The 15,638-nt window shown below is 49.7% G+C and overlaps 1 protein-coding gene across 1 annotated transcript in view; it reads right to left on the bottom strand.

The window, feature by feature from the left end:
- CDH1 (cadherin 1) overlaps positions 1-15,005 on the bottom strand; it is a 101,168-nt gene extending 86,163 nt beyond the window's left edge. The window contains exons 1-2 of the mRNA XM_007993837.3: positions 14,808-15,005; positions 13,861-13,975 (exon numbers count right to left, since the gene is read on the bottom strand). Of these exons, the coding sequence (XP_007992028.1) occupies positions 13,861-13,975; positions 14,808-14,855 (163 nt within the window). The 5' untranslated portion in view covers positions 14,856-15,005. The remainder of the gene's footprint in view (positions 1-13,860; positions 13,976-14,807) is intronic.
- Positions 15,006-15,638: the final 633 nt, after the last annotated feature.

The raw sequence follows: 15,638 nt of genomic DNA, 5'->3' as shown, positions 1-15,638 counted from the left end.
TCACAGCCAGTGCAAAGGCCCTGAGGTAGAAGAGTGTGTAGTGTGTTCTAAGTATAACCAGGAAACAAAGTTGTTGGACAAAGTGAGCATACGGAAGAGTGGGAGGAGATGAGGACCCCAGGTACATGAGTCAAAGGACAGATCAGTGAAGCCTCAGAAGTCATAGAAAGGACTTAGGCGCTTATTTTGTTTGAAATGGGGAACCGTGGGTAATTTTGAGCAGGAGTGATATTTTCTAACTTAATTTTAAAAACCATCAACTCTGACTGATGGATGAAGAAAAGACTGGCTTGGGGGAAGCGGAAGGAATAAGTGGGGAGACCGGGAAGGAAGCTGCCGCGACAATGAAAGTGAAGACATGCTGAAACTTCTCTTTTAGGAATAGAAGAAAACAGCTGGGCGTCATGCCTGTAAATCCAGCACTTTGGGAGGCCAAGGTAGGAAGATCCCTTGAGCCCAGGAGTTCCAGACCGGTCTGGGCAAAATAGTGAGATCCCTTTTCTTTTTTTTTTTTTTTTTTTTTTTTGAGACGGAGTCTTGCTCTGTCGCCCGGGCTGGAGTGCAGTGGCCGGATCTCAGCTCACTGCAAGCTCCGCCTCCCGGGTTTACACCATTCTCCTGCCTCAGCCTCCCGAGTAGCGGGGACTACAGGCGCCCGCCACTTCGCCCGGCTAGTTTTTTGTGTTTTTAGTAGAGACGGGGTTTCACCGTGTTAGCCAGGATGGTCTCGATCTCCTGACCTCGTGATCCGCCCATCTCGGCCTCCCAAAGTGCTGGGATTACAGGCTTGAGCCACCGCGCCCGGTGAGATCCCTTTTCTAAAAAAACTGTAAACATTAGCTGGGCATGGTGGCATGTGTCTGTGATCCCAGCTACTTGGGAGGCTGAGGTGGGAGGATTGCTTGAGCTCAGGAGGTCGAGGCTAAAGTGAGCCAAGATGGCTCCACTGTACTCCAGCCTGAGCAACAGAGAGAGACTCTGTCTTTAAAAAAAAAACAAAAAAAACAAAAAACAAGGAGAGAGAAGGTGCACCGGCGTGTCTGAATGCCAAACCACAGAATCAGGTGCTTTTCTTCTTCTTCTTGAACTTGCCCAGGTCAAATAAATTTGAAAGGCTTTTGACTTGTTACAAGCTGTCCTAATTACAAAGCCAGCTAATTATTATCTAGAACTTGACCAATTATCCCACGGGGTCCTGAGCTGGCCACTGTTTATGATCTTGCTCATGTGGAACAGGTTCAACCCTTCTGGGCAGGCCCCATTAGGTCCCAGTAGTAACTTTCCCTCTTTCAGCAGCAAGAGTCATGCCCCAGGTACCTGCCTGGCCCAAGCACCTTCAATAGGTCTCATGTGGAACAAGAGTTTCTCTAGGGCGGTTTCCCTGTCCCCACACTCCCAAGTCTTGAAGGCCAATATAAGTAGATTTTCTAGGACTCAGAGAGTTGAAAGAGACCAAAAGAAAGAGAAGTGCCATTCAGCTAGCATTTATTTGGAAGTGAAGGTCAAGAGGGAAACCAGCTGAAACTGCCCATAAGCAAAAGACAAAAGAGGCCTTCCAAAGGCAAAAAAAAAAAAAAAAAAAAAGCTGAATTCTAGCATCACAATCAAAATTAGTGAGAGGCAGGCCAGGCCTGGTGGCTCACACCTATAATCCCAGCACTTGGAGAGGCCAAGATGGGAGGACTGCTTGAGCCCAGGAGTTCAAACCACTGCACTCCAGCCTGGGCAGCAGAGTAAGACTCTGTTTCTTTCAAAAAATCATAAAATAAAATAAATAAAATCAATGAGATGAAAAGGTAAATGACAGCTTCTCCAAAGGGAAGGAGGGTTCACGTTTCCTTTAGAAAGGTGAATCAAGTCCCACTGAAGGTGCTGAGTTTGGCAACAGGGTAGTAGAGGGAACTGGATGAGAGACCTGGTTTTGGAAGATGAAAGGCCCAGCCTGCAGCCCCAGCACTGCCATTACCTGGTGGGGTGACTTGGGGGCAAGCAGTACAACCTCTGAGCCTGATTCCTCTTCAAGAGTATGGGATGATGAAAGTTCCCCACCTTGGACCACAGGGAGGACTAACTGTCAAATCAAGTCTGCAAGGTCGCTGGCAGGACCCACTCTCTAACCCTGTGCAAATGGATACAAATATTTGTCTTTCATCTGCTGGCCACCTTCAAGTAAACACTCTCCAAATAAACACTTTCTATCATTTAATCCTCCAGCTTGTGAGGTCTCTGAAAACTCTCTGTATCTATTGACAGAGATTAAGGAAAAAAGACCACTATCCTATACAAATCCTTCTTTAAACTGGTACTTCACATTCTTCCAAGCACAGAGCTGACATTCCCAAATACCCCTTCGAAAACTCCACCTCTGGGTCCATCAGACACTCAAACTCAATAGATTCCTCACCAAGAACTAATTTTCCTTCCCCAACTTGTTCCTCTTTCTCCTCTGTTTCCAGTGTTGGTCCAAAGGAACATTCTAGAAACTTCTGGCATTACTTCTTGTTTAGAACCACTTAGGTGCTGGAAACCTTCCCCCAAATCAAAACTGTATTATTGGTAGGGCGCGGTAGCTCACGCCTGTAATCCCAGCACTTTGGGAGGACAAGGTAGGTGGATCACCTGAGGTCAGGAGTTCAAGACCAGCCTGGCCAACATGATGAAATCCCATCTCCACTAAAAGCGCAAAAATTAGCCAGGCATGGGGGCAGGCACCCGTACTCAGTTACTCAGGAAGGTGAGGCAGGAGAATCACTTGAACCCAGGAGGCGGAGGTTGCAGTGAGCCAAGATTGCACCATCGCATTCCAGCCTGGGTGACGAGAGTGAGACTCCATCTCAAAACAAAAACAATAAAAACTGTTTTATCTTCAGACAGGCAGGCACATAACACCTCTCCCAACCTCATGCTCAAAACCTCCATTGGGACAGTGGGAAGCGACTGTCTCTAGGTGCTGATGTGCAAATGGATCACAGTCTTTGTGGAAGGCAGTATCTGCCAAAATCACAAATGCACATACCTGGGCCCAGCAGGCTCACCCGTGGATATTCATCTTCCAGATACACCAGAATGTGCAGAAAAAAACGTATATCCCAGGTTACTTTCTGCAGTCCTGTGTCCTAAAAGATAGGATACTACCCAGTGTCCCAGTGTCCATCTATCAGAAACTGGCTAAATAACCTATGGTGCAGGTAGCTATAAAAGGAAAATAAAAGAACATACCCCATAAATATACACACCAATTTTGTACCCTTGGAAATTAAAATTAAAAATTTTTTAAAAGGCCAGACGCGGTGGCTCATGCCTCTAATCCCAGTACTTTGGGAGGTCGAGGCGGGTGGATCACCTGAGGTCGGGAGATTAGCCTGACGAACATGGAGAAACCCTGTCTCTACTAAAAAAAAAAAAACGAAAGTAGCCAAGTGTGGTGGCACATGCCTGTAATCCCAGCTACTCAGGAGGCTGAAGCAGGATAATCACTTGAACCTGGAAGGCGGAGGTTGTGGTGAGTCGAGACTGCACCATTGGACTCCAGCCTGGGCAACAAGAGTGAAATTCCGTCTCAAAAAAAAAAAAAAAAAAAAGGAAATATTAAAAAAACTTTTTTTTTTTTTTAATAAAAATAGTCTGGGCACGGTGGCTCACGCCTGTAATCCTAGCACTTTGGAAGGCCAAGGCAAGTAGATTGCTTGAGCCCAGGAGCTTGAGACCAGCCTGGCCAACATGGTGAAACCCTGTCTCTACTAAAAAATACAAAACTTAGCCGGCTGTGGTGGCATGTGCCTGTAGTCTCAGCTACTTGGGAGACTGAGGTATGAGAATCACTTGAACTAGGCGGAGATTGCAGCAAGCTGAGATTGCGCCTCTGCACTCCAACCTGGACAACAGAGCAAGACTCGGTCTAGGGAAGATATGTGCAGAGAGAGAGAGAGAGAGAGAACACACATATATTGTTGGGAGAAAAACAAGGTACAGAGCAGTGCTATCATATGCTATGCTTTGTGTAAAAGGAACATATGTTAGGAATTTACACTGACATAAAGAAACAAGGCTATGTTTGTATTTCCATAAGGAAACCCTGAAAAGGATACACAGGAGACTAATGAAATTGGTTCCCTGTGCCCTGGGGAAGAACTGAGTGAAGCATGGATTGGGGTGGGAAGGAGACTTCACTGTCTGCCATATAGACATATACATAAGCTTTTTCATATATATATGAAGATGTATATTTAAACTTATTTTTTAACCAAGTGAATAATTTGCCTATGAAAAGACCAGAAAGAGAAAACCCTCCATAAACCACGACCCAAGGCCCAAAGGTAACCCAGCCCAGCTGCCTCTGCAGCCTCATCCCAGGACCCTCTCCTCCCTCCTCCTTCCGTGTCCAGGAAGGCAGAGCTCCAGCCTTCTGCCTCCATGACCCTGCCACACCTTTGGGCACCCCACTTCCTCCTCCTGGAGTGCCCTTTCCCTTTCCTTGCATGGAAGACGCCCTCTTACTCATCAAGGCCCAGCAAGTGAAACTGACCACTCCTGGCATCCTCTGCACACATTCTCACTCCAGTGGCATTCTCGGAGCCTACTGGAGTTACCCGCTGAGAGGTCTCTCTCGGAGCTTTTCTGGAATCTCCCTGAGCATAGAGGGTGAGGCTTAGGCCTGGGTGCACTGGCTACTTCTCTGGGTCCCCCACTCCCACGCCCATCCACCGCACTTTGGTTTTTTCTTTTTTTTTTTTCTGAGATGGAGTCTCGCTCTGTCACCAAGGCTGGAGTACAATGACACAATCTCCACTCACTGCAACCTCCACCTCCCAGGTTCAAGCGATTCTCTTGCCTCAGTCTCCCAAGTAGCTGGGATTACAGGCATGTACCACCATGCCTGGCTAACTTTTTTTATATTTAGTAGAAACAGGGTTTCACCATGTTGGCCAGGATGGTCATAAACTCCTGACCTCAAGTGATCTGCCCACCTTGGCCTCCCAAAGTGCTGGGATTATAGCCGTGAGTCACCGTGCCCAGCCTCCCATCCACCCCTCTTTGCATCCACAGAATTCTCAATCCTGGGCATGGCAGAAGCACCAGCCTCATCCCTCCCTGATCAAGGGTGTGCCCTGGGATTCCTGGCCTCGGGCTGGACAACCAGGTGCCCACATCCCAGTTGGGGTATCTACTCATTGAACATCTAGCCCCTGGGGTTGCCCAGGGAAAGGTATTGGGTGGCAGCAGATATTTGAGGAGCTTGCTTATTTATTTATTTATTTAGAGACGGAGTCTCACTTTGTCACCCAGGCTAGGGTGCAGTGGCACAATCTCGGCTCACTGCATCCTCCACCTCCTGGGTTCAATCAATTCTCCTGCCTCAGCCTCCCAAGTAGCAGGGATTACAGGCACACACCACTACGCCCAGCTGATTTTTTTGTATTTTTAGTAGAGACGGGGTTTCACCGTGTTGGTCAAGCTAGTCTCGAACTCCTGACCTCGTGATCTGCCTGCCTCGGCCTCCCAAAGTGCAGATTACAGGCGTAAGCCACCGCGCCTGGCCCGAGGAGCTTTTAAAAATGTCAAGTTCAAGGCTAGGCGTGGTGGCTCACGCCTGCAATCCCAGCACTTTGGGAGGCTGAGACAGGCAGATCACTTGAGGTCAGGAGTTTGAGACCAGCCTGGCCAACATGGTGAAACCCTGTCTCTACAAAAATACAAAACAATTAGCCAGGCATAGTGGTGCATGCCTGTAATCCCAGCTACTTGGGAGGCTGAGGCACGACAATTGCTTGAACCCAGGAAGCGGGGGTGGCAGTGAGCTGAGATCGTGTCATTGCACTCCAGCCTGGGTGACAGAGCAAGACTTCATCTCATAAATAAATAATAAATAAATAAATAAATGTCAAGTTCAGATCTCCACCGTCGGAGACTGGCTTTCAGTGAATCTGCAAGAGGCCAAGTCTGCATGAAGTACCCCAGGTGATTTGGTTTTTAACCACGAGGATCTCAGTGGCTGGGACACAGCATTTTTGGCAGTGGGAGAACAAGTATTCTTAAACACGTGCATCATGAAATATATATATACACATACTTTTTTTTTTTTTTTTGTGACAGGATCTCTGTCACCCAAGCTGGAGTGCCGTGGTGCAATCATGGCTTACCGCGGCCTCGACCTCCCAGGCTTCAACCAATCACCCCACCTCAGCCTCCTGAGTAGTTAGGACTACATGCACATGCCGCCATGCCCAGCAAATTTTTGTCTTTTCTTGATGCTAGGACCACAGGTGCATGCCACCATGCCTGGCTAAATTTTTTTTTTTAATCTTTGTGCAGATGGGGGTCTCGTCATGTTGCCCAGGCTGGTCTCAAACTCCTGGGCCCAAGTAATCCTGCAGCCTTGGCCTCCCAAAGCACTGGGATTATAGGTGTGAGCCACCGCATCTATCTGGCCTGAAATACTTTTAAAAGCCAAGCAGAAGCTGACAAGTTCAAGATCATCCTGACTCCCCTGGCCCTAGCTACAACCTGCCCCACTCTTCCCACCCCAGTTCTACACAACCTCCATGAGCAGGTCCCCTTTCTTAAGCCACAACAAACCTGCTCCAGTCCACCCTGAGCACCCTGCACAGTGGCAAGCAAGAAAATGCCAGTTTCTTCCCAACAAAGGCACTAGGCTTAGTCACTGTTTGCAGTGCACTGTTTGCTTAACACAGAAGCAGGCAGGGTGAAGAAACTGGTTTGGCTGGTTTGCTGGGTGAGAGGGAGCGCAGGGGATCTTTTGAACCAAAGGTAAAACGTGGGAGACTTTCAAACAGACAGCAGCAAGTCCTCCTGGGGCTCTAATATTTCATATTCACTGAACGCTTGACATACCATCCTATGATGTCTCCGTGCTATTATGCCCATTTTACAGAGAGGGAAACTAAGTCCTCAGCTGATGTCCCTAGGCTGGGAAGGCACACCGTCTGGACTTAAATCTAAGCAGTCTGACTCAAGAACCTTCTGAATTTGGGGAAGATGCCGCCCAAACCTTGGGCAGAAGTGGAGGATTGCTGGCAGGTAAGAGGAAGGAAGGAGGAAGATGAAAAGTGCAGAAAGGGGCCGGGCGCGGTGGCTCAAGCCTGTAATCCTAGCACTTTGGGAGGCCGAGACGGGCGGATCACGAGGTCAGGAGATTGAGACCATCCTGGCTAACATGGTGAAACCCCGTCTCTACTAAAAAATACAAAAAACTAGCCGGGCGAGGTGGCGGGCGCCTGTAGTCCCAGCTACTCGGGAGGCTGAGGCAGGAGAATGGCGTAAACCCGGGAGGCGGAGCTTGCAGTGAGCTGAGATCGGCCACTGCACTCCAGCCTGGGCGACAGAGCGAGACTCTGTCTCAAAAATAAATAAATAAATAAATAAATAAAAAAGAAAAGTGCAGAAAGGGAGGAGGCCTACAACCCCCCAACAGTAACAAGAACAAGCTGGGACACTGGGATCCCTGGCCTAGGGAAACTTACCTTAACAAAGAGGGAGAAAGAAAGAGAGAGAGATAGCTAGAGATGGGGCTAGAGAAACAGCAAGTAAGCATGCACCACAGATTTCTTTTTATTTGACCAAAGGTGGAAAACACTTAAAAATGGCTATATGCCCTCCCATTTCCAGATTCAGGTTTGAGATCTCCCTCCCTGCCCTCCACAGTTGTCAGAGGGAAGCTATGAACACAGTATCCCTGGCACACACAGAGCATAAAGGAAGGTTCTAACCGATCAAATTCTTCCCTGCCCATTTACAATCAACCTTAAGGGCTGGACCAAGTCCATAGAGTCTGAGAGTGAAAAACATTGGCCAAGATAGTGATTTATTCATGTGTTCATTCATTTGCTCAAAATAACACTGAGAGTTTACTGTGTCCCTAGGAAATATCAATCACTGTTGAAATTATTCTGCTTTCTCTCTTAACGTTCCTTCCTACTGGCACGTATGTTCCATCCAATCTGCCATAACCTCAGGGTTCAGCCTGGTGCTAACACACAAAAGGCACTCACCTTTGTGAACTAAATGAATGAATATGCATACTTAATTTTCATAACAGATCAATAAGTATTACCGCCCCATTTTACAAGTGGGAAAACTGAGGCTCATAGAAGTAAAGTGACTTGGCCGGGCGCGGTGGCTCAAGCCTGTAATCCCAGCACTTTGGGAGGCCGAGACGGGCGGATCACGAGGTCAGGAGATCCAGACCATCCTGGCTAACACGGTGAAACCCCGTCTCTACTAAAAAATACAAAAATCTAGCCGGGCGAGGTGGCGGGCGCCAGTAGTCCCAGCTACTCGGGAGTCTGAGGCGGGAGAATGGCGTGAACCCGGGAGGCAGAGCTTGCAGTGAGCTGAGATCTGGCCACTGCACTCCAGCCTGGGCGACAGAGCGAGACTCCGCCTCAAAAAAAAAAAAAAAAAAAAAAAAAAAAAAAAAATCCATTCTTGAAAGCCTTGTGCCCCCAAAGGAGATAGAGCTGAGGCAGGATAGAAACCCAGTAAGGGGCCCGGCTTGGTGGCTCACGCCTGTAATCCCAGCACTTTGGGAGGCTGAAGCAGGTAGATCACTTTGAGCTCAGGAGTTCAAGACCAACATGGTGAAACCCCGAATCTACTAAAAATAGAAAAATTAGCCGGGTCTGCTTGTGGGCACGCCTGTAATCCCAGCTACTCAGGAGGCTGAGGCTGGAGAATCGCTTGAACATTGGAGGTGGGGGTTGCAGTGAGCTGAGATCGTACCTCTCTACACTCCAGCCTGAGCGACAGAGTGATACTCCATCTCAAAAAAAAAAAAAAAAGAAAGAAAGAAAGAAACCCAGCAAGGATTAGATTGGGACAGGTGCCTCTTGGGGATTTTAGGGTTTGGGCAGCTTCTGAGAGATAGGAGAGCTTTAGCCTCCGGTGTATCTGGGGTTACTTTGGAAGGGAATGTGTAAGACACAAGGTGAGCATTTTGGAAGAAAAGCCTCACCCAATAAAAAGCCCTGGAGAGCAAATAGGGATTTCCATAACCACCTGGCAGAGAGGGGCAGGCAGGGCCCCACTGGGAGGAAGCAGCAGCCAGCCTTCCTTAAATGGCCTTGCCGGGCCCAAGACTTTCCACCTCCGCACCTCCAGAGACACAAAGGCAAGGCCAAAAGGGTGGCCCACTGGTCTCCTTTCACAGTAAGCTCAGATCAACCTTTGTCACAGACATGAGTAATTGGGGAAGTCACTTTTATGAGTTTGCGGGGTAGGGGGTGGGGATGTGATGATGTAAGGTGATCCCAAAGCTGGTTTCTGGGTTTGCTTTTTAAAAGTCTAATTGTATTAGGGGGCCTGCATACTGTTTTCTGAACCTTTCAGCACATCCTTCAGAAAGGAGGGGAAACGGCTGGGCATGGTGGCTCACGCCTGTAATCCCAGCACTTTGGGAGGCCAAGGCCGGTGGATCACCTGAGGTCAGGAGTTTGCCCAGCCTGGGGAACAAGAGCAAAACTCCAGATTGTAGACCAGCCTAGCCAACATGGTGAAACCCTGTCTCTACTAAAAATACAAAAATTAGCCAGGCATGGAAGCGGATACCTGTAGTCCCAGCTACTCGGGAGGCTGAGGCAGGAGAATCGCTGGAACCCGGGAGGCGGAGGTTGCAGTGAGCCGAGATCACGTCACTGCACTCCAGTCTGGGCAAAAGAGCGAGACTCCGTCTCAAGAAAAAGAAGGAGGGGAAATGGGTGTATTTAATGCTTGAGGTCAACCCCTCAAGCAGCCAAACCTCAACACTGAAATATAGGCCATGTGCTTCCAAGGCCAGACTGCAGAGCAAGCAAAGGAAGAAAACAATCACCGGCAAAGCCTGCCTGCTTTCCTTTCTTCCGCCCCTGAATTAACTTACAACTGTGGTAACTAGGCTACTACGTTAGAGATCCCAAACTGTCTAATAGCCTGGGTTTCTCAAACCGGTGTGTGCTATGAAGAAGGAAAATAAGCAGCAACTCTAAAGAACTAGTTTATTGGCCAGGCACGGTGGCTCACACATGTAATCCCAGCACTTTGGGAGGCCAAGGCAGGCAGATCACCTGAGGTCAGGAGTTCAAGACCAGCCTACCAATACGATGAAACTCTGTCTCTACTAAAAATACAAAGGCATGGTGGCATGTGCCTGTAATCCCAGCTGCTAAGGAGGCTGAGACAGGAGAATCGCTTGAACTCAGAAGGCAGAGGTTGCAGTGAGCTGAGATCGCACCTCTGCACTCTAGGCTGGGCAGCAAGAGCAAAACTCCATCTCAAAAATTAAAAAAAAAAAAACCCGGTTTATTATGGTTCAGTTTTCTTTTTTTTTTTTTCTTTTTTTTAAACGGTCTTCATTCTGGAAGCTGGAGAGAAATCAATAGAATAAATACAAGGTTGAGATCATGGGGTCAGCCACGGCATGGGGCAGAGGAATGACCCTAGCAAACCACTCCAAAGTCCCCTGAGTTAAGACCCTACAGCTACCAGTGCACAAAAAGTGACAGGTTTCAAGTTTCAAAATTCCCATGGAGTAAATTCTTCACGAAGTCAATGTCTAAACCTGGTGCCAATTTTACATCCATCCCTTCACTTCCCTGCACTGTCCAAAGAGAGTCAGGCCACATCCCAAGTCCTAGCTGGCTTTTAAAATCACAAGCCAACTCCTGAGATCGAACGTGTGATTTTACCACAAGGGCACTTCCATCCTGGGGCGATTCCACATTGGACTGGTACAAGGAGACCCACAGTCCAAAAACGCCAAAACAAATATTAAATGTCAGGAAATCTGTGATGTGGGGGTGGAGGTCTGTGAACATAAAGGGAACTGAAACCAACCACACCAGAGGCCTGCGGATTCTGTGTGGAGGCTGCCTCTTCCCACTAAACCAGCAGCCCCAGGGTCCCCCGCCACCTCCCCCACGTCTGACCCGTCTCCATCATCATCACCCCCTCTCGGAGGTCCCACACTATCAACACCTCCATTCTCAGCTTACTTCACGCTGGACACTAATTCCCCAAACACCTTTTTTCTTTGTTTTTGTTTTTTCAGGTTATTGAGGTGAAAAACAAGGAGAAAAAGGAAGAGAAAAGACCAACTGTGGATCAGATTACAGAATTGCTTTATGCCTCAGTTTCCTTACTTACAAAGTAGGAAGAATAATAGTGCCCACGCTCCTAATGTTCTAGTGAAGACTAAATGAGGTAAAATATGTGAAGCACTTGCCCCAGAGTCTGAGGCAAAAGTGAATATGTGTCACTATTAATTATTATCATATTAGTGTTAATATGTAATAACATTATTGGTCAGACACAGGAGCTTAGAAGGGAGAAATAAAAACCAGACCAACCCACCCTTGGTGCTACCAAATATCTTGCTGCAGGAAAACAAAGTCACCAGCCTTAGCACTGGGCCACGCCAGACGCACGCTCAGATATAAGCTCGTTTCTAGCCCCTGCCTTGCTCTCCAAGACTAGGTCAAGCTTGCCTCCCCCGAAAAGACGCTCCTCAATGCCCACTGACATCAAAATATTCAATCCCCAGCACTCTGGGAGGCCAAGGTGGGGGACTCACTTGAGCCCAGGAGTTTTAGAAACTTCTGATCCAATAGAAAGCTCTAGAGCACACAAAGCAAATATACTTCATCAGTCGAGCTGTAGTTTCTCTGCAAAAAACTTCGAATGACTTCCAAGTTCAAAAAAAAATTTAAAGACAACAGCATGATTGCTAAAGATTCATGTGGTCAAAGACCAGAAGAATAAACACAATGGAGGTGTTCCCTCAGGGGAATTGTGGGTGATTTCTCCTTAAAAAAAAATATGCCTTTTATTGTGATATCCAATCAACTAAAATCATAAGAGAGGAGAAAGTGGTTTGATATAAAGTAAGCACTCGGGATTCAGTGAATCCAGAAGAGAAACTAGCCCCTTCCCTTGCTCCCTGGACAACAGTGGAGTGGAACAAAGCAAACTTTAGATTATCACGATAAGCCTAGAAGTACATTGGGTGTATGCATTTTCATCCTGAGTCAGAACTACCATGCTTTTTTAAAAAAAAAAGATAATTATTCCTGGCCAGGCATGGTGGCTCATGCCTGTAATCCCAGCACTTTGGGAGATTGAGTCAGGTGGTCACCTGAGGTCAGGAGTTCAAGACCAGCCTGGCCAATATGGTGAAACTCCTTCTCTACTAAAAATACAAAAAATTAGCTGGGCATGGTAGTGGGCACCTGTAATCCCAGCTACTCAGGAGGCTGAGGCAGGAGAATCACTTGAACCTGGGAGCCAGAGGTGGCAGTGAGCTGAGATCACACCATTACAACACTCCAGCCTGGGCAACAAGAGTAAAACTCTGTCTCAAAAAAAAAAAAAAAAAAAATCATTATTCCTTGGAGGAAACAGTACCTGTATCAAGATATTTTGGTCTAGGCATAGTGTCTCAAGCCTGCAATCCCAGCACTTTGGGAGGCTGAGACAGAAGGATCCTTTGAGCCCAAGAGTTCGACACCAGCCTGGGCAACATGGAGAGACTCCTGTCTCTAAAAAAATTTTATTTTAGTTTATTTTTTGGAACAGAGTCTTGCTCTGTCACCCAGGCTGGAGTGCGGTGGCACTATCTCAGCTCACTGCAACCTCCACCTCCTGGGTTCAAGCAATTCTCCTGCCTTCTCCTGAGTAGCTAGGATTACAGGTGCACGCCACCATGCCCAGCTAATTTTTGTATTTTTTTTTTAGTAGAGACAGGGTTTCACCATGTTGGCCAGGTTGGTCTCGAACTCCTAACCTTGTGATCCACCCGCCTCAGCCTCCCAAAGTACTGGGATTACAGGTGTGAGCCACTGCATCCATCCTTAAAAAAATGTTAAAATTGGCCGGGTGCGGTGGCTCAAGCCTGTAATCCCAGCACTTTGGGAGGCCGAGACGGGCGGATCACGAGGTCAGGAGATCGAGACCATCCTGGCTAACACGGTGAAACTCCATCTCTACTAAAAAATACAAAAAACTAGCCGGTCGAGGTGGCGGGCACCTGTAGTCCCAACTACTTGGGAGGCTGAGGCAGGAAAATGGCGTAAACCCGGGAGGTGGAGCTTGCAGTGAGCTGAGATCCGGCCACTGCACTCCAGTCTGGGCGACAGAGCGAGACTCTGTCTCAAAAAAAAAAAACAAAGTTAAAATTATCCAGGCATGGTGGCACATGCCTGTGATAACCAGCTACTAGGGAGACTGAGGTGGGAAGGATCACTTGAGCCCAGAGGATGGAGGCTGCAGTAAGCTGTGATTGTGCCACTGCACTCCAGCTTGGGAAACAGAGCAAGATCCTGTCTTTTTTTTTAAAAAAAAAAAAAAGAAAGCTTTAATATCTATAAACAAAAGCCACAGCCCAGTAACCAAGAGAGAGCTGCTCTTCAGTCATCCCAGAGATGGTGCTTAATGGGGCTTGGGAGTCAGGTCCCAGTTCAGATACCTGCTCTGCTGACCCTGGGCAAGTAGACGTCACCCTCTCAGCCTCCGTTTGCTCATCTGTAAAACGGGAATATTCCTGCCAGGCCTTCCCACCCACCAGGTTTTTGCAGTCTGAAATGGGACACTGTCTCTACAGTGCTGAGGGCAATAAGAGAAATACGAAGGCTTCTAGTAAGTGCCCTCAACCTCTGCTTTTTTATAACATGGTTAACAACCAGGCAGGGCTACCCCCTCCACCAGTGCTCAGTCGTAAACGTTTGGATCCCCAAATCTGTGTAAATTCCAAGGGGTGTCGTTTAAGCCAAGGAGAGCTTGCCCATTCCAACCCAGGGGTGTGGGAGTGCAATTTCTCGGCCCCTTTCCAACCCCACCCTACTCCGCCCAGGGACACCGGCGGCGCGCCCTCACCTCTGCCCAGGACGCGTCCTCTCTCCAAGTGCCGCCGGGGCACCGTGAACGTGTAGCTCTCGGCGTCAAAGCCGGGGTGGCAGGGCTCTGGCTCCTGGCAGAGCCAAGACGAGACCTGGGGTGGGGGAAAGGTAGATGGAACCAGGTGACTCGGAGGGTTCCCTCCAGCTCACCGAAACCAACAACGCCGCCCCTCCCTCGCTCCCGGCGTCGGGATTGGGGGAGGACCCCCGCCCCCAACCTCGGGCCGGGCGGGCAGCGACGTCACCCTCCCCCACCCCGAAACCTACGGCCGCCAAGCCCCCAGGAACTCCCGGAAGGGGGCCGCTGAGTCACCCCTCGAGACCTGCTCATCGTTCTTTTCGGTCTCCTTTCTCATTTTATTGGAGATGTCTTTATTCTCTCCAACCCCACTTTCCTTAGACCGGGAATGCACCACTCCTCAGAGCGACGGGCGCTCCCACCTCCCCCGACCCCACTTTCTTATCCCCGGGACTCCCACTTCTATTTACGACCTTTCTAGGCATGGCAGGTGCCTTTATTTCTACGGATGCCCCTCTCCTTCCCTCGAGGATCGTCCCCACGACTCCTGGCTCCCCCTTGACTTGCACCGGGGCTCCCCTTCTCCACACCCCACCCCCCACACCCCGCTCCACGACCCCCGCGCCAGCCGGAGTCCACCCCGCGGACTCGGAAGCCAGACGCCCCCGCCTCGGTCTGCGCTGGAGGGGGCAGCAAAGCCGCGCTCGCCCCTCACCACCCACGCCCCACTCCCATCACTGCGGGGTCCGGAGCGCGCGAGGCTTCCAGGCCGCTCCGCTCCTCGGGACCCGAACTTTCTTGGAAGAAGGGAAGCGGTGACGACGGGAGAGGAAGGGGCGCAGGGCTGGGGCGGGGGGCTGGGGCGGCCCGCACGCGTCCCTCGCAAGGCAGGGGACCCGAAGTACCTGCAGCAGCAGCAGCAGCGCCGACAGGCTGCGGCTCCAAGGGCCCATGGCTGGCCGGGGACGCCGAGCGAGGGCAGGGGCCGGGTGCGGTCGGGTCGGGCCGGGCTGGATCGGGCTGGAGTCTGAACTGACTTCCGCGAGCTCACAGGTGCTTTGCAGTTCCGACGCCACTGAGACTGGGGCGCGCTGCTGCCGCCAGGTGTGCCTCGAAGGGACCGCCCCCCGTACCGCTGATTGGCTGAGGGTTCACCTGCCGGCCATAGCCAATCAGAAGCGCGGACCCCTCCCCCGGACGGAGCTAACGGCCCGCCCCCCGGCCTCGCGCAGACCCGGTAAACCTCTAGTCTGGAGTTGCTAGGGTCTAGGTGGGTTATGGGACCTGCACGGTTCTGATTCCACTGGGTTCGAATCTCAGCACCGCTGGTGGCTCATTTAGACCTGGGATCAGAAAGGGCTTTTACACTTGGCTGAGTTCTTTTGTTTTTGGGGGTTTGTTTTTGTTTTTTTGTTTGTTTTGGAGATGAGGTCTCACCCTTTCACCAAGGCTGGAGTGCAATGGTGCGATCACAGCTCACTGCAGCCTTGAACTGGGCTCAAACAGTCCTCTGGCCCCAGCCTCTCTAGTAGCTGGGAGTACAGGTGCACACGACCACACCAGGCTAATTTTTTTTTCTTTTGTCTTTTTGTAGAGAGACAAGTCCGGGCGGACAGGGACAGTGGGGGCGCTGTGTCTCCCTATATTGCCCAGCCTGGTCTCCAACTCCTGGACTGAAGTGATCCTCCTTCCTTGGCCTCCCAAAGTACTGGGCTTACAGGTGTGAACCACGAGCC

This window comes from Chlorocebus sabaeus, chromosome 5 (genome assembly GCF_047675955.1).
Source record: "Chlorocebus sabaeus isolate Y175 chromosome 5, mChlSab1.0.hap1, whole genome shotgun sequence".
NCBI classification, from domain to species: Eukaryota; Metazoa; Chordata; class Mammalia; order Primates; family Cercopithecidae; genus Chlorocebus; species Chlorocebus sabaeus.
Note: the sequence above shows the minus strand (reverse complement) of the source record. Positions and strands in the feature narration are given on the sequence as shown.